This window comes from Pleurodeles waltl, chromosome 4_1 (genome assembly GCF_031143425.1).
Source record: "Pleurodeles waltl isolate 20211129_DDA chromosome 4_1, aPleWal1.hap1.20221129, whole genome shotgun sequence".
In the NCBI taxonomy this organism is placed as follows: Eukaryota; Metazoa; Chordata; class Amphibia; order Caudata; family Salamandridae; genus Pleurodeles; species Pleurodeles waltl.
In genome coordinates, this window is record NC_090442.1 from 711,366,229 (window position 1) to 711,385,779 (window position 19,551).

Below are 19,551 nucleotides of genomic sequence, written 5' to 3' on the forward strand. Positions count from 1 at the left end.
AGGAGTCTTTCCGTGAGAGATCTGAGACAATGGCAGTTCTTAACACCTGGAGTTGATTGAGAACTAAAAACAAAAAAACTAACAAAAAAATCATTCAGAGCATTTTAGCATTTCCATTGTATAAATCATTAGGAGCCCTAAAAATTCTGAAGTAGAAAAATGTATTACTTAATGTTTTGAGACTTAACAAGAAATTCTCCATGATCCAGGTGTTACTTCCAACCAACAACTAACACTGCTTCCTGGATTACCTATACCTGTGCACCACAATAACATTAGGTTTATAGAGGCAGTCTAAGCACAGACAGGAATATAATCAACAAAACTAGCATCACCTAAGAATTAATTACATTTTATGGTAGATAAACGAAAAATAAAAAGAGAAATTGATAGTAAACATGTACTTGATACTTGTGGAATGTTTGTGATGCTACAAGAACAACTGTAAAATAAAAAATAGATCTCCCCTGTCCTTTGTTCAGGGTGAACCATTTCTGACATTCATTAAGTCAAGCAAAGACTAATGGGCTGATTTAGCACTTGTAGTTCTATATTTTGTTTATTCGGTTGTGGGACCAAATTATGTCCACCACCTTAAGGGACAGAAGACTGTCATACTGACTCAATGCCAGCCTAGCAGTGATTTTGATGTGTTCACAAAAGCCACAGCCATGACAGCTTCTGTGTAAGCAATCGCCAGTCAACAAATCATGTTGTTTTTCAGAAACAAACTTCCAAAACCAAAGTTTGTTTATAGTGAACAAAAAAAGAATGGTCCCACCCTTTGTAAGCTCTCTTCCAGGGCATGTGGGGGGCGTTACTTTTTTTCTCTATATTAAGACAGGAAAGAAAGAACATCAAATTGTTCACTCTCAATTGATGTGCAGTCTGATGCCCTTGCTCTGACGGTCCCTATTTTGTCAGGCTTTTGGAGTACGTTTTTCAAGGGCAGAGTCAGTAGGGGGCACCACCATTAGCAAACTGATGGTCTGCTCTACTAAAAAAAAAAAGGCAGGTGGGACAAGGGTTTTACAGCCAGTGTATTCTGTCTGGTGCTTTTTTTTAATGGAGTACCCTGTCTGCCAAACTAATTCAGGCATTAGTTTGCGACCTACCAAAGGAGCTAAATTTTATGCAAAGGCTGGACTGCTGTATGACGACTCTGACCTGCAATGTATTATTTGCATCTCTTCTACCCCAATCCAGCATGTTGCAATCATGGTTTACATAAAAGCCTCTCTTTTACTAGCTGATATGTACTACTTCCTTTAATTTCTGTTATGCACTTCTTGTCAAGACGTTACACAAAGCTAACTAAAACAGAACAAGTACTAACAAGCTAAAACTGAATAAATGAAATTAAGAAATATAGTGGGTAAGTGGCATGCTTTTAAATGGTGCCTTGTGCAGATGCATTTACACAAGTAAATTACAACACTAGCATGGCAATACTAGTAAAAATCAGAACTTTTCAATCTATTTCAAAATGTTAATGTTGATTAGAACAACCTTTAAGAAAGAGCACAGAAAAGAACACAGAGTATTAATCTACCACTCAAAACCAAACATTCAATTTGTTTTATGCAACATTCGTTTTAGCTACTAAACATACTCACCGTGTAGCACGGAGCAGTACAAGATTCCAGTGGCACACACAAGAAAAAGCCCACAAATGTCTTGCAGAACGGATATGACTGTTTAAGCCTTCAACCTTTTCAAAGTGACTTATGCTTATCAAAACAACTTACAACATGTCAAACAGTAAGGAAAACAAAATTTGGCACACTACCTGAGGTATATTACTACTAGTTAGGTCCACCACTGTCGGAGGTCGCCTTAATTCTTTTCTTGCAGCAGGAGTTCCTTCAACCTAAAAATAGTGTGTTTAAAACAGGCCATGGATTCAAATACAATGTCTATCATTTTTCTTCATTCTAATATTGAAAACGTTGATACAGAAAACAAACAAAGAGATTAAGCAGCTTTGGCTTGGAATGGAATGACTATGTCAAAAGAGCAATTTATGTTTGGTAATTTGTGTTATTAGTAATTTAGAATCATCTTAAAATTGTTACACAATTAAGTGAAATCATGCATGATTCCAGCATTCCATCTCGTTGATTCATGCAGCTGAGAAAAATCAAGTTCCCAATATTCCTTACACCCACCATCCCACTGCTTCTGTGCATGCATTTTTGTCCTACTAAACTTTACCATATTATATAATTGTGTGCTCCACTCAGTCAGCTGCCCTCCCCTTTTTTGTGCGATGATGTACTTTTTCAAAGCTCGACACTGCATTTCAGGAAAGGAGGAAACCAGAATTGGACAAGGTACTTGTGTTGCACTACTGCATACTTCCACAACTGATTCAGGCTCTTTCACTTCTTCGCTTTCATTTTCATTTTCATTGTCCTGGAATTATTAATTTCGTGGGTTACTCTAAATCAATGCACTGCATTTACTACCACTCTTAAAACACAGGTATGACATTACAACATCTCCTGTTTAATTTGTTTTTGGAACAGCATTGTATGTGAGCCCTTTATATGCCAGCTGCTAAAAATCTCATCACTTAAACATGTGATCAATATTATTAAATACTTTTATAGGCACATAATTTGCACATTAAGCGATATAAAATATTCCAAACCAAGCTGAATTTACTACAGCTCACTCAACAGATTTCAGCTAAGCAGAAGCATATTACACAATACCTGTGAGTCGCTACTGCAGACTTCCACAACTGATACAGGCTCCATAAATCCTTCAATTGGATTTTCATCAACCTGAATTGCAAAATGTATTTGTGAGCTTTGACACTTTCAGAACATTATACACACGTAAATACCCAAAATAAGTCATTCTGTGAATTAGAAAAGTTTGTTTTACTTATGCCTTCAAGATAGACACAATATTCTCTTTTTATCAGGTAAAGGTCACACCACTCAAAAAAATGCAAGAGAATGGCCACCAGTCCCCACATCTATGTTTGCACCTGTTCTCCATCACACCTCTAGAAATCTCCTTTAAAAAGAAAATAAATACATGTCCTTCTAGAATTTTCTAAATCTAGTCACTACTATCTAATGTTTTAAAGATGATTTACATTTTGGATTTTACACATCATGTCACTTCTAGTCCCTCTTTTAACTTTTAACACTAATTTACTTTTCCTAAATATGTCATTGATAATATAAAATATGTAGGTAAAATAGGATTATCTGTACCTGTGGTGCAGTAGTACAAGCTTCGACCACTGTTTCAGGCTCAGACACTGTGTCCTTTTCAGGGAACCTATCATTAACCTAGAATTACATTTTTTCAAAGAGAGTCAAATAAATTGCAATTTACTTTTGTTGTTGCCTTTATAAAATAATTATAAAATAATTAAACAGAAAAAGCAACATGAACAACATGGATGTGTTCTGCTAAAACGTGGGTCTGTTGAAGACCAAATGTATTTCTTCTGGCAAATTAGGATCAGAATACCTTCAATAATGTCTGCCAAAATATACATTTCATTTGCAAAAACTGCTTCTTTCTAACTCTTTCACTAGAAGACACTCACCTCATTTGTGAAATATCATTTGTAACAGACCATAAACTTAACATCCTACTGTTTTCATGAATGCCTCTTCCTGTTATTAGATAATACATATCACATATGAGGCAGCACATTTTCCCACCCTTTTATCTGCCCAAGGCAAATGCATTAATTTGAGGACATCAGAATTTTGAACAGTACCTGTGATGTACTAGTACAAATTTCCACGAAATGTTCAGGCTCACACAATACTTCTTTTCCAATTTCATTTTCCTCGACCTGAAATTATAAAGTTGAGCTTTAATATCACTGCATTCGGTACATTTAACTCAGCCGTGACAGTTTATGTTGTTCAGCAACCTACACTGGACAAGGAAAAGCTACTCACAGTAGTCCTAGAAAGTCTTAAATACTGAATAGTCCCACCCACGCACAGGATTTCGGAGGACTGAAAAAAACACACACACATTATATATGTGTTTGTATATACATGTGTGTATATGTGTGTGTGTGTACAATACATTTCAGTAGAACCAGACTTCAAATGAAAAACAAAAAACTTTACAGACTAACAAATCGTTAAACATTGATCAGATGTCATGTATTTAATTAAAAAAAAAAATCCAATTATATCCAAATAATGAGTATTGAAATAATAAACTATTACAAAAAATAAAATAAATAACTAGCAACATATTTCATAAACTATTCTGAAGGAAAAGCAGAGCAATGTTAGCAGACAGGCTGCCATAGAACATAGCTGAAAAAATATCAGCATCTTTAAGGAATTGCCCTCCTCCAGTGTCACATCTTGCCCACAGTTGACAAGTGAGGTCAATTAATTTTTACAGTAGAAGAAAAACAAAACATCTTGTATCAAAATTCTGTGACAGAAAACACTCAAATCTAAGATCAATACATATATGCGTAAAGATAATTCTCCTCCTACATATTTTAATAGATCTAATTAGTTCTGAAGTGTGGGAAGATCCATCCACATCACTCTATCTGTGTTAAATTGGGCACTCATTTACCATCTCATTAATATAAGTCTTGCATCTGAGCGAACTTCCATTTTCAATTTCTAATTAAAATGTCAAATATGTTGCCTTTTCAATTCAATCAGTTATGATCCTCACTTGTTGCCAGCTTCATGGTTCATATTTGAAAAGGCATTCATATAAAGTTACTATCAACTAATAAAAACTAATGATGTTCAAACATTTTCTCACTTTCGAATTATTCAAGTATAAAGTAAACAGCTTAATTAGATATAAAGGTTTCCCTGTTCAGCCTCATTTCCTCCATCATTTAAAAATCTGCAACTAATGGAGCTTCTGCAGTATCAACAATATGAGTGTCAGATTTTTGCTTTTTACTGGATAATTGTGAACTAGATATACCACCCGCATGAATGAACTAATGAACTATATACCAATATTCATTTCGGTCATAAGGACAAGAAAAAATACATTAGGTTAGGATAAGAGGATGTACAAGTATATGGGAAAATATATGTCACACTGTTATATATTGTTTTAAACAAATTTTTAATACTATTACTCATTTCCATTTTGCATTCTTTATGTTAGCAATGCTTGTGATTAGCAATTTTGCTTCCAGTTTCTGTAAATGATGATTTGGACAGTTAATTAAACTACAGGATCACTGGTGTTGAAGGAGTCTTATCACCGGGCATTTCTATTTTGTACAAAAGTTTTGTTGTTTATTTTAAATCGGGTGCAAGGTAAACATCCTGAATTGTTCTTTACCTAATCTTTTCTAGGTCGTCCTGACATTGTGAATTGGCTTGGACTGATGTTTGGCTCCCTTTTTCAAACCAGAACGTAACAGAAATAAATTCTCATTCCATTTTGGTGATGAGGTAAATCCTCCACAGCTTCTTTCTCCTCCAAGGCGTTGATCTCCCATGGAGTTGCTTTTGATAGTACTAAGAGGATCTTTCTGGAGAAACATGTAGGAAGAAGCACATGAATCTCAGTTAGTATTAACTCTGAGCAATATTAGAATCCATCTCTTCCCTGTTATTTTATTTTTTGCCACTCTTCCAGATGGTTTACAATGCTTCCCTCCATTGCAATTACTAACACAGAATGGTCTATAAGGGAGTCACTGATCTGGTGGTAATTTCTTTGTGGACACATTTAATTCCTCACCACAACTTCCTTTTTAGAATTACAGTGATGGTAAAGCTGTCTTTTGTTGGTGTTGTTGCTGATGTTTGGGTCATCCAGAAGTTTGAACCCTTAGTGAGAAGTGGTGTCCATCAAAAGGTTTACAGCGCCTTTTATGCCGTTAATGTCTCCATCTCTGTCTTTATTCTATTCATCTCTTCATCTGAATGCAAGCCACATACTGACTTTTCTGAGAAGTGAAGGTTCAGGATGCTTTGTTGAATCTCTAATTTCAGTTCAGTCAGGCAAAGCCATTAACAATGCTTCAAGCACAATCCAAGGCAATATCCATGAGCTGCCACATTTCAAGAATCTGCAAGAGCATAAATCACTTTATTCCAGACAAGCGTGCCTTCTTGAAACACCTTCTGGATGTCATCTGTTCTTCTGAGGTAACTTCTTCATGATGCAATGCAGGGACTACTATGAAGACACGTAACGTTGTCCTCATATGGCATTAGCACTAACCATCTTCATAGCTGTAGCCAATCTCCAGCACATTTTTCTTACTATGGAGTCCATACACTTATGCTCTTTATCATGTGCTGGAGGGGATCAGTGGAGATTAGTGCTATGGAAAGTTACCTCCGAGCTGCTGAGACTATCACTGTATCCAGTTGAGGATCAGTTTTAAGAAATGCTGGGTCTTGAGCATATAGTATATGTTTGTTCACAAGTCTAGCTGGAGCAGATAAAGCCCATGTAGGATTGAGAAAAAGCTGCATAGCCAGATCTCAAAGCACTGAACTCAAAGGTAGAAGTGCTGTAGAGGCTGATAGATGTTGAAGGGTATCACAAATAACTGACGAGGTTTCAGGAGAACCAGTCATCAGTATATTTAGATTAGCCACTCCTCTAATAAGAACCTAATTAGAGGTGGTTATACCATCTGTTTGTGAAATGTAAGCTAGAGGAGAATCCATGAGGGTAGTGAAATAACCCCGAAAAGAGGAACAGGAGGCTTTAGATGTCACACAAGAGCAAGCCACAATGGACATCAGGACCTTCTTCCAGAATCCCTTGAGTGCCCAGAAAGACACTATCTGATTGATAGAAACAGTTAGTTGCAGATTCTTTACCTTAGAATTTCCCCCAGGTGTCAGTGTGGATCTCAAGACTTTTCTACAGCAGTAGCCCTGAGCGCTATTAGGCGATGTCGATCAGCTCCACGACCATCTATTGCATTATACACACAGGATATGATGTCTCAGGTCCTACATAGGTGCCACCCCAGCGCGCTGACGTCAGTTCTTTTCTTTCCGTACAAGCCAGCACTGATCCGAAGAAAGAGCTACCCCATAATTGACTTTTGCCAAAGCTTTTTTGAATGTTTCTACTCCTGGTGCATCAAGGGATGTCTTAGTGTAAGACTGGGTTGCCCTGCGGATCCTGCTATCGAACAATGTCCATAATGGATTCACACCTCATGTGCTTTTGGTGTCTGGAGCATGACCACGACCCAAGTCGTGCCCAGAGTCCCGGGCCATTAATCCGAAGGCTTTGAGGGAGTGATCCATAAAGCTGATGGCAGCCACACGGTCAGTCCCAATCTCGGACAAGAGGAAGGTCTTGGGATCAGTCACGGAGCCCCCTTTTTCTTCGTCCCACTCGAAGTCCTCTGGACTTGTAAGTCGAGGCATAAGAAGAAGTCGAAACATTCTTCAACATCAACTTGTCCGTCAGCCAACAAGACGAGGGAGTGACGTCGATCGAGGCCTCCATCTGAGATCTGAGGAACCTGCATCTGGACTGACATTTCACACTTTTCTGGAGCAGGAGTGACCCCTGCCCAGCTTAAAGAGTTTTATGAGGCCATGCACCTCATTTTTGGGCAGTCTGACTCTGCTGGCAAGCCTTCAGGCCCGCAGAGTTAGAAGGGGCCTCTTTGGGTTCTGCACAGCCGGCTTCGGCTCTGAGAAGCGCATATTAATCCATTCATGGATCCAAATTGTCACTGGTCATACCAATTCGACCTTCCACAGTGCCGGTTCTGATATCAACGTTCCTGCCTCCACCCATGCCCCTGGTGGCGGCACACCCCCATCCTCACTGCCGACTCTGACACAGAGCCGAATGGGCATCAACTCCGGTGCTGGCAGGGGCCTTGCCCCCTATGTCAGATGCTGAGCCTTATTTCCATGGCCTAGGATACATAGAGGAAGGGGAGGGGCAACTAGACCCTTTAGAGTACCAGCTCCAAGACTCCATGGACAGGCTTACAAACCTGGGTGAAGCCAGGGGACTGGATACCTCCCAAGATACTGGCATGCTCTCTCCCCCTACCGTAGTTCATATTCAATGGTGGCACGGAGAGCAGCCGAGGTCCTGGACTTTGAGCTGCCTTCGGTGGCAGTCAGGATAACCTCCGACAGAAGTCATTCAGCCTGGGGCTTCATCCTCTAAAAACCTGCTCCCCTTTAATGAAGCCTTTACATATGTCCTTCTGAGTACCTGGGCCAAACCAGCATAGGGGGTCCTGTAAACAGGACTACTGCCTGCCGCCATCGCCTTTCCCAGGGTGACCCAGGTTTCCTGATGCAACACCCCACCTCTCAGTGCTTGGTTATCCAAGCCTCCACTTACCAGGTTGCACTCCATCCTGCATCCCTGGATAGGGAATCCAAGAGGCTGGACACACTTGGGAAGATGATGTTTTCCTCTGCCAGCCTGGCATTGAGGTCCATGAACACCACATGCCTTTTGGGCCGTTATTCCCAAATGCTGTGGGATATGGTTGCACAAGTGCTTCCACAGGTCCTGGAGGAAGTCCGGGCTATAATATCCCAAGCAGTTGTTGATAACAGAGATGCAGCAAAGTTTGCAAACCCATGTGAACTGGACAAGATCGATTCACTGGGCAGAGCAGTTGCTTGGACAGTGGCTTTGAGGCGCCACGCCTGGTTGAGGTCGTCTGGCTTCTCAGGGGATGGCCAAACTAACCTTACGGGCATGTCCTTTGATGGCACCCATCTCTTCGGAGAGAAAACAGACTTGGTGCCCAAGTGCTTCAAGGATTCTCGTTCTACGGCCAGGTCCTTGGGCCTCACTTTCAATCTGCTTTCCGCCCCTTCTCGGCTATAGAAGGGGTGCCTAGCCACAACCGTTTCTCCTCCAGCCACTGTGCGCACATGCTTCCCAGCCTCTGCATGGCTGGGGACGTGGGATCCACTGTCCTTGTGATAAGGGAGCCAGTGTTCTGGCCAGTCCCCCATCCCCCCTCTACAGCTACTTCCAAACCTTTCTAGTATGACACTTACCCACTAGGGATCAGTCAGAGGCAGGATCCACCATCATCTGCTCCGCTGGGAGTCCATCACATCAGACAGGTGAATTTTGCAGATAGTCCGAAAGGGCCACTCCTTCCCCTTCAAAACTACACCTCCATCCATGCCACCATCCTACGATCGAATGACGGAGGATCACTTGGTACTTCTCTGAGAGGAAGTTACAGCTCTCTTGGTCATGGCTGTTATTCCCGTTACTTTCTGGTGCCCAAAAAGGACAAGGGCCTCCACCCTATTCTAGATCTTCGGTTCCTCAAACTCTTTTTCAGGAAGGAGAAGTTCAAAATGCTCAGGTTCTATCTGCTTTGGATCCCGGAGACTGGATGGTAGCATTGGACTTGCAGGATGCTAACTTTCATATTCTGTCCTGCCTGCCCATAGACGTTACTTGCGGTTCATGGTAGGCCATGAGGACTTTCAGTTCACAGTGCTCCCCTTTGGCTTTACCAGCGGTCCTCGGGTGTTCAAGCAAGGCGATGGTGGTGGTCGCACCTCATCTGTGCAGATCAGGGGTTTCCATCTTCACCTATCTAGACGGCTGGCTGTTGAAGGTGAGTTCACCCCAGGCTGTTGTTTCCCACCTCCAGAATACGGTGGACCGCCTGCATTCGCTGGGGTTCACTATGAACATGCAGAAGTCACACCTGACTCCCTCTCAGGTGCTCCTTCTCATCTGAGCTGTTCTGGACACAGTCCAGTTTCAGGCTTATCCTCCTGAGCATTGAGTCCAAGTTATTCATGCTATGATACTGATGTTTCAGCCTCTATCCTGGATTTTGGTGAGAATGACTGAGGCTGCTGGGCCTCATGGCCTTCTGCACCCTGTTAGTAAGACATGCCAGATGACATATGCGGGTTCAGCAGGGGGACCTGAAGTTCCAGTTGGCACAGCATCAGAGAAATCTCTCCGACATGATCCAGATCTCGGAGGCAACCGTGAGAGATCTGCAGTGGTGGCTAACAAACCGCGATTGAGCCAGAGGCAGATCCCTCTTCCTTCCCCAACCAGATCTAATAGTGACAGATGCATCACTCCTGAACCCTCTTCATAGATGCCAGAAAAAAAGTACTGACTGACTGTCACCTGAAGGGCATGATCGGCACTGGACGATGGCGATTCCTGAAATACATTCTGAATACCTAGTTCTGTGGCAGCCTATTTGCCAACATCGCCCTACTTTTCATTTTAAAAGGTTTGGAAAAGCTTTATCCAGCCACTTTTATTGAATTTGTGACTATTTGGCTTTAATTGGCTTTTTTAATGGAAATAAAGGGAATTCGGCAGATTTTAGACTTTAAGTTGCAAAGTTTATTTGTATCATTCAAAGGGTGTTTTTCTACAGAACATATACATAAATATATTTTTATAATACTCTGGAATCCTGCATGTGGTCTGGGACATTTTTTGGTTATGACTTTGATGACGATCCCCTATGGAAGAATGTTTAATATTGACATTCTTCTTAAGAAATTCCAAAGAATACATTACACATACATTGTTTAAACTAGTTCCTTAAAAAAAACAGGTTTTATGTTTCTATTGTAAGCATTTCTCTGCTCTAGCCACTAAGACTACTTCTCTTGCATGCACAATAATGCAAGAATAGGAAATGCATTATTGAACTTCAACACTATGGGACAGCAAAATTACACACATTACCTGGGGTACATTATTACAGACTGCCTCAACTGCCAAATGCTCAAACACTTCTTCTACGACAGCATGGGTTTCATTCCCCTGTAAAAACAAATATTAAAGATTACCCTTTTTGCATAATGTACTGTTCCTAGCTTTCTTTACTTCAACAATCCCATTTGAACTTTATCTCCGAGACTATCAATAATGTAGCTCAGAAAAATAATTAACTTCACACTGACAACATACTGACTTTCCTCTTAGCTGTAGGAAACGCACTAAACATCATGCTGTCAAAACCCAGGGCATTGCAGAATGCAGAAGATTCTAAAACGTCCTGAAATTAGAATATCAAGCTTTAATATATATTTTAACTGTACCTGTGTTACACTACTTCCGCAACTTTCTTCAACTATTTCAGGCTCCACAAATTCTTCTCTCTCTGCTTCGTGCTCATCAACCTGGAAAGACATGGTAAAAAATAGATATTACTAACAGCACTGAATACTATTTTCACTAATGTTATTTTTCATCTTTTCAGTCCCTACGAAACAACCTGAACGTGATTAAACCTACTATACTGCAGACAATCATTAAAAATACTATCTTTGTGAGATGTTATCCCCTATGATTTCACATAATGCTCATAAGAGAAATGTAGAAACCAAAAATAAAATGACATATTGTTAACTGTGACACCTTTCTCTGGCACAGACTTCCACTTTGTCAAATAATGTATTACAAATTACGTTAAAAAAAATCAACCACTACCTATGTGTGTTGGTACATGCCTCTGTCTTTAAAAATATTATCATTCAACAAACAATTACTCAATCAAGGGCAGTTAGTTAATAAAGAAATGGGAGCAACAAAAGCAGACAATACCTGAGATTCATTGGTAGAAACATCCACATCATTTTCCGATTCCAATAACTCTTCTCTTTCAACCTGTAATTGCAAAATAAAACAAATCAGATGCCTACAGGTGAAACACAGATGTTTCCATGACTGTTCTGTAATCTCATCCATCTCACTGAAATATAATAGATAACCATCAATTATACAAAGTAGACAAACTGCTACATGAAAGAAAGTGGATTTGATACTTATTTGCCAATGGCACCTTCTTTACATACGAGTGGGACTAACTACAAACTTTCCTAGGTAAAACATAACTTTTTAACATCTCAAACAATAGGGTAACAGGTCACTATTGGGAGATTCCTGGGGGAAGACTTTTGTTTAGGAATAACAGAGGTCATCACTTTAGTACCTGTTTAAAATATATGGGATCCAAACAAGCAAGAAAGGGCAACAGTATTATAGACCATGCAGAGATTGTAAAATTAAACTTTAACAAATGGTTGCCAGAGAATAACAAGCATTTGCAATGCAATGGGTCTCGCATTTGCTCGAGCAAATTAGCGTTGTAAATTCCTAACTGGACTTTTGTTGCCACTTAAATTGAAAATGAAAAGTAAACCAGCTGACATAAGCAAGCAGATTCCAACAGCCATGGCTGCCATGGGAATGAGCCCGAAGGAGGGACACAAAATGAAAAAGAAGTTTGCTCACAGTCAGGCGTATCGGCAATCGTGCAATTATCCATATAACAGTCTGCATGGCGGTAACAAAACCCCAGGAGGAACAAACGTAAAGCAATGATAAAGGATTTTTTAAAGGCAAGCCCATGAACGAGTGAGAATGATGGGCATGCAGTGGGCATGTTTAAAAGCCCACAATTCTTAAAATAGGTCAAATTGCTTGCGCGTTCGACCTAAGAAATGCACTTGTGTCTATCCAGCACACTAATGGATGGCACGGAGCATTAAATACAACTAATTTCACATAAACAATGGTCAGATCACACACAAAACTCCAAGAATGTATTACTCAAAACAATGCTCACATGCCTCCTAGTATACACACACTGACATCAGCTACAAACATAACTGCTTGAAACAAGAGACAAACTATGGTGGTCATTCTGACCTCGGCGGTAAAAGGCGCCTACCGCCGGTCAGAAATCCTCCATAATTCTGCCGCGGTCGCGGTAATCCGCCACGGTCATTCTGACCCGCAGCAGCCAAACGTCCGAAAATCCGACAGCCACAACAGACCGCCAGACCAGCGGCCGGCGGAAAAGTGGAAGTGACCAAACCTCCACCGTCACGCCAACAGAAATACGCCCATGCCATTACGACCCACGAATCCACGCGGCGGTCTTTCAAACGCGGTTTTCCATTGGCGGTACACACCGCCGCGGTCAGAATACACCCAAACGAACAAAACTCAGCCACATTGGACGATTTGAATTCCACACACCTGATACACATACACACACCACTCCCACACACACAATACAATATAAAACACACACCCACATCACCCACAAACCCCTTTGACCAAAATCCAAAAAGAAGCACTGAGAGACACAGCAGCGATCATAGAACACCATCACACAGAGGCACACTACACCATCACCCACACAATATCCACACACAAAACAACACACACCACCACACTCAACACACTTAACTACACATACTCCACCCCACACATCATACACACCACTCCATAGCACCCCAAAGACACCCCCGCTTCTCAGACGAAGAACTCAGGGTCATGGTGGAGGAAATCGTTCGGGTAGAGCCCCAGCTCTTCGGCACACAGGTCCAATACACCAGCATTGCCCGGAGGACGGAGCTATGGCAGAGGATTGTCGACAGGGTCAACGCTGTGGGACAGCACCCCAGAAATCGGGAAGACATCAGGAAGCGATGGAACGACCTACGGGGGAAGGTGCGTTCCATGGTATCCAGGCACAACATCGCCGTGCAGAAGACTGGCGGAGGACCCCCACCTCAACCCCCACAATTTACAACATGGGAGGAGGAAGTCTTGAACATCCTGCATCCTGACGGCCTCGCAGGAGTCGGCGGAGGAATGGATTCTGGTAAGTTGAAGCTTCAATACTGCTTCCCCCCCACCTGCATGCCAAATCATACCCCAACCCTCACCCCCATCCTCGAACCCCACCCTCACCCCCACCCCCATCCTCACCCCCACCCTCACCCCCACCACCATCCTCACCCCCACCACCATCCTCACCCCCACCCCCAGCACACCTATTCCCTGCCAATGTCTCACCATCACAACCCACACATCCCAAAACCTAGGCCTGCATGCGTCCACTAAGCATGGACACCCATCACCAAAGCATGCCCAATGCATATACACATCCCCCCCACAAGCCACCCTCACCAAAGCCCCCACACACGAATGCCAGCACTTGGGGACACGGGAACCCACAGATACACCCATATGGCACACATTGAAACTATAACCATACCTCTATACCCCTGCAGGACCCGACCGCCAACACACCGCCACGGAGGGCCCAGAATTCTCCACACCCCCCACCCAAGAGGCCGTCAGCAGCTCTGTCGACCTGGACACTGATGACCAGCCCGGACCATCGGGGACCTCTGGACAGTCGGTTCCCCTCAGACAGCCACAGGCCACTACAGACCTAAACCCCTCTGGGAACACCAGCACAGCTCCCACCCAGCGGGCCCATGCCTCTGTCTCCAGGGCGCGTCAATCTGCGGTGTGTCTACCACTACAGGGCACCCAGGATAACCCACCACCCCAACAACAACAGGGACCTGGGGGCAGTGGTAGTGGGCACACCGGCCAGGGGGCAGAGGCCCAGGGAAACAGGGGAACTGGGAGGGCAGCTGTGCGACAGGGGGGGGACGGGCCCAGGGAACCCACTCTCCACGAGGCCCTCACCACCATCATGGGAGCATACAACCGCTCCCAGGAGACGATGGCGACGGTACTGGCCAGGTTCCAGGAGATCCAGGTACTGCAGGAGGAACACTATCGGGGGTACAGGGAGGACATCAGAGCCCTCACCTCCACCCTGGTTACCATGGTAGGGCTGCTGCAGGAACTCATCAACACCAGGACGGACACTCAACAACAACAAAGGGCCCCTGCCACTAGCCTGGACCAAGAACAGCCAACCACCTCCGCCGGCGCTAGTGGACAGGAGGCCCCCGCACAACAGCAGCCCACCAGACCCCCACCTCCTGCAGGAGAAGAACCACCCCGCAAGAGGGCCCTGAGATCTCGCAAGAAGACAGAGTAGGATGTCAAGACCCCAGCCAGCAAAGGATACCACCTGATGTCATCCCACTGTCCCACATTGTCACCCTGTCCATCTTTGAACTGCCCATGCTCCATCTCTCCACAGGCCTATGGACAATGCACCTGTGTGACTGTTACTCTGGACTCTGCCATGGACATTCCTTCACCATAGCCCCCACCCACTTGAAACCACCCATCCCATTTTGAGCACTGAAATAAACACCTATTTTGCACAAAACTATCTGGAGTCTGGCTGTGATTTCAAAATATTGTAATTGACATGACAGTGCAAATATGTCCTTGTACATAGTGAAGTCAACAACCCGCTGCCACAAAGCTGTAGTCCATGGGGAAACGAAGCACAGGACTCGTAGTGGGGACCCCAGATCTGAAATAGGGAGGGAAAAGCCACAACTCAGTCATCATACACTGGGGCAAATAGACAGGCAGCAGAGATGCAGGAGAGTAGTTTACATTTACAAAATTATGTTTGAATTGTTACCTGTGTCCTATTGGAAGTACTGTGCAATGATTCTGTCCCTGTTGTGTGTTTCAGCCCCGTCGTCTTCCTCCTCGTCACTCTCCACAGGTTCCACAGCTGCCACAACACCACCGTCTCGACCATCCTCCTGCAGGAAAGGCACCTGGCGGCGCAAAGCCAGGTTGTGAAGCATGCAGCAGGCCACGATGATGTGACACACCTTCTTAGGTAAGTACATTAGGGATCCACCTGTCATATGCAGGCACCGAAACCTGGCCTTTAGGAGGCCGAAGGTGCGTTCGATCACCCTCCTAGTACGCCCATGGGCCTCATTGTACCGTTCCTCTGCCCTGGTCCGGGGATTCCTTACTGGGGTCAGTAGCCACGACAGGTTGGGGTACCCAGAGTCCCCCAATAGCCATACACGGTGTCTCTCTAGCTGTTCCATCACGTAAGGGATGCTGCTATTCCTTAGGATGTAGGCGTCATGCACTGACCCAGGGAATTTGGCATTGACATGGGAGATGTACTGGTCAGCCAAACACACCACCTGGATGTTCATAGAATGGTAACTTTTCCTGTTCCTGTACACCTGCTCTCTTTCTTGGGGGGGGGACCAAAGCCACATGGGTCCCATCAATGGCACCAATGACGTTGGGAATATGTCCAAGGGCATAGAAATCACCCTTCACTGTAGCCAATTCGCCCACCTCAGGGAAAAGGATGTAGCTCCTCATGTATTTCATCAGGGCAGACAACACTCTGGATAACACCTTCGAAAACATGGGCTGAGACATCCCAGAAGCAATTCCCACTGTTGTCTGAAATGACCCACTTGCCAAGAAATGGAGTACTGACAGGACCTGCACCAGAGGGGGAATCCCTGTGGGTTGGCGGATGGGGGACATCAGGTCGGGCTCCAGCTGGGCACACAGTTCATGTATAGTGGCACGGTCAAGCCGGTAGGTCAGGATAATGTGGCGTGCTTCCATTGTCGACAGGTCCACCAGCGGTCTGTACACGGGAGGATTCCTCCTTCTCCTCGCCAAACCCAGCGGACGGTGCCTAGGAAGGACAACATGGAGCACACTGTCAAGCAACCCACAGGTACGTACTCACAGCTTGCACAGTAAACGATTCTCTATGCAGTGAATGGCGTGTATGAGTGGCTATGCAAGGCCTAGGCCTGTGTGACGCAGTTGAAATTGAGCCATGTGGACCCTCGAAATGGCGGCTGCCTGACCTGTGAAGTGTGACAATGGGATGTGAGGTCAATGCGCTGGCGCGAAGCCGCATTGGATAACATTGAAGCCTCTGGGTATCAGGAGCCAATGGCGAAGTGCGCCGGCGGTACGCCCCGCCGCGGTACGCACCGCCGCGGGCGTGACCGCCATTTTCTATCTACTTATTCACTCGCGACTTGAACTTTCACAGGAGAGGACCTATACTGCAAGTGTTGCTGTGACCTCGGTCTGGAAGGGACAATGGCTCATGTGTCTGGGGAAAGGGCCCCTGCCTTCACTGGAGAAGAGTTGGAGAAACTTGTGGATGGGGTCCTCCCCCAGTATGCGCTACTCTACGGTCCTCCAGACCAACAAGTGAGTTTAATTCAATATGGATTTGGGGCCACTGGCTGGCCTGGGGGCCTGGCGGAGGGCATGTTGGGCCTGGCGGGGGGCATGGCGGGGATGGGGGGCATGTTGGGCCTGGCAGGGGGCATGGCGGGGATGGGGGGCATGTTGGGCCTGGCGGGGGGCATGGCGGGGAGCCTGGCGGGGACGGGGGGCATGTTGGGCCTGGCGGGGGGGCATGGCGGGGGGCCTGGCGGGGATGGGGGGCATGTTGGGCCTGGCGGGGGGCATGGCGGGGGGCCTGGCGGGGATGGGGGGCATGTTGGGCCTGGCGGGGGGCCTGGCGGGGATGGGGGGCATGTTGGGCCTGGCGGGGGGCATGGCAGGGATGGGGGGCATATTGGGCCTGGCGGGGGCATGGCGGGGATGGGGGGGCATGTTGGGCCTGGCGGGGGCATGGCGGGGATGGGGGGCATGTTGGGCCTGGCGGGGGGCATGGCGGGGATGGGGGGCATGTTGGGCCTGGCGGGGGGCCTGGCGGGGGGCATGGCGGGGGGCCTGGCGGGGATGGGGGGCGTTGGGCCACTGGCAACGAAAATGCAGACAAACTTGAACGTGGTATTTCTCCCTCCCTGTACGTGTCACATAGGTCCGCGCCCATGAGAAGATCGGGATTTGGCGTGCCATCGCCAAGGAAGTCCGGACCCTGGGGGTCCACCATCGACGGGGCACCCACTGCCGCAAGAGGTGGGAGGACATCCGCCGCGGGACCAAGAAGACCGCCGAGTCTCTGCTGGGGATGGCCTCCCAACGTAGGCGGGGTGCCTGCCGTCAACTGACCCCCCTGATGTTCCGGATCCTGGCGGTGGCCTACCCTGATTTGTATGGGCGCGTGAGGGCAGCACAGCAGACACAAGGGGGTGAGTACAAGCATAATCTTCTCTGTTGTCGCGCAGTGGAGGTGTCTGGGTGGGGGAGGAGGGCTGTGGGTCCCCCTAGGCCAGGGCGATATCTGTAGGCTGGGCACCCCCGTAAGCCCCTGTGTCCCCAGCCACCACCCTCAGTAGTGTGCCAGTACAGCCATCCCTGGGCCGTGTCATCCATGGGTGCAGTTGTCAACTCTAGGCGTGTAGGGCATGTTCCACGGAATGCGTAGCGGACCCCAAGTGCGCAACTTAGTGCAGGGGGCATCTGTGTCTGTCATGTCCGCTAACTGTACCGGTGATCCATGTACTCAAAATCTCTTTATTTCTCTCTCCCCCCCCCTTTTTGTTTGTCTTTCTGTGCTTGTGTGCATCAGCATCATCAGGCGGAGGAGAAGTGGCATCGGGGCAGGAGGGAGCTGCATCTCACATGGCCCAGGAGGGCCATGCCACAGAGTCTGACTGGACCAGTGAGACGGAGGGCGAGGGGAGCTCCACAACGGGGACGACTGGACCCTGCAGCGACACGGACACGTCCTCGGAAGGGAGCTCCCTTGCGGGGGGGTCAACATCCGTGCCCCCCGCCATTACAGGTACAGCCGCCACCCAGCGCACCATCTCCGCCCTCCCAGCAGCCCCTCAGCGTTCGCCCCGTGCCCGCTCTCCCAGGAAGTCGGGCATCTCCTTCGCCCCAGGCACCTCAGGCCCTGCCCCTGTTACCCCCGCTGCCCTCAGTGAGGAGGTCATTGACCTCCTCCGAACGCTCATTGTTGGGCAGACTACCCTTTTGAATGCCATCCAGGGGGTGGAGAGGGAGGTTCATCGCAGCAATGCGTACCTGGAGGGCATTCATTCGGGTCAGGCTGCCCATCAACGATCGTTCCAGGCTCTGGCCTCAGCACTGACGGCAGCCATTGTCCCTGTCTCCTGCCTCCCTCTACTAACTCCCTCCTCCCAGTCTCCTGTTCCTCTGCCTGTCCCACCCACACCATTAGACCAGCCTGCACACACCTCAACACCCAAGAGCAGCTCATCCAAACATAAGCACCACAGATCACGCAGACATTCACACAAGCAACATTCCGATGCAGACATGCCAACAGTCACTTCCACCTCTGTGACCCCCACCTCCTCGTCTCCCTCCTCCCTCCCTGTGACGTCTACACTCACACCTTCATTCACCTCACCATCAGCCAGTACTTCCATCACCAGCACACCCACCAGAACAGTCCGCACACGTGCAGTCACCACCCCCACTGCCATTTACACGTCCCCTGTGTCCTCTCCCACTGTGTCTGTCACCCCCTCTTCCACACCACACAAACGCAGCCACCCACCCACCCAACAGCCATCCACCTCACGACAGCCTATCCCTCCTGCACCTGCACCCAAAGACAGCAAACGTCACTCACCTACAACCACATCCTCTCCCTCCACTCCGATTCCCACTGTACCTATCACTCTCCATTGTCCCAAGAAAATCTATCTCTCTACTGCTACCTTCTTTCCTGACCCTGAGCCCCCCCCCCTCCTTCTCGTCGGGGTAAAAAGAGCACCTCAGCCACCACCAGCCCTGCAGCCCCCTTGACAAGGGTGCAGGGGTATTGGAGCCCACCAGCCCGCATGTCTGGATCTTCGCCCAGCAGCAAGGGGACAGGCAGCCCACCCCCTGGGAAGAGGAGCAGAAGGCGGAAGGGCCGCCGCAGGAGCCCGGGTTCTATATCCCCCCAGGACACTAGCCAGCCACCGTCAACAGCCA

At 46.7% G+C, this 19,551-nt stretch overlaps 1 protein-coding gene across 3 annotated transcripts in view; it reads right to left on the reverse strand.

Moving 5' to 3' along the window:
* TASOR2 (transcription activation suppressor family member 2) overlaps window positions 1-19,551 on the reverse strand; it is a 759,889-nt gene that overhangs the window by 320,357 nt on the left and 419,981 nt on the right. For all 3 annotated transcript variants that reach the window (XM_069229296.1, XM_069229295.1, XM_069229294.1), the window contains exons 23-30: window positions 11,548-11,610; window positions 11,043-11,123; window positions 10,687-10,764; window positions 3,749-3,826; window positions 3,231-3,308; window positions 2,718-2,789; window positions 2,215-2,415; window positions 1,790-1,870 (exon numbers count right to left, since the gene is read on the reverse strand). In XM_069229296.1, coding sequence (XP_069085397.1) covers window positions 1,790-1,870; window positions 2,215-2,415; window positions 2,718-2,789; window positions 3,231-3,308; window positions 3,749-3,826; window positions 10,687-10,764; window positions 11,043-11,123; window positions 11,548-11,610 — 732 coding nt within the window. The remainder of the gene's footprint in view (window positions 1-1,789; window positions 1,871-2,214; window positions 2,416-2,717; window positions 2,790-3,230; window positions 3,309-3,748; window positions 3,827-10,686; window positions 10,765-11,042; window positions 11,124-11,547; window positions 11,611-19,551) is intronic.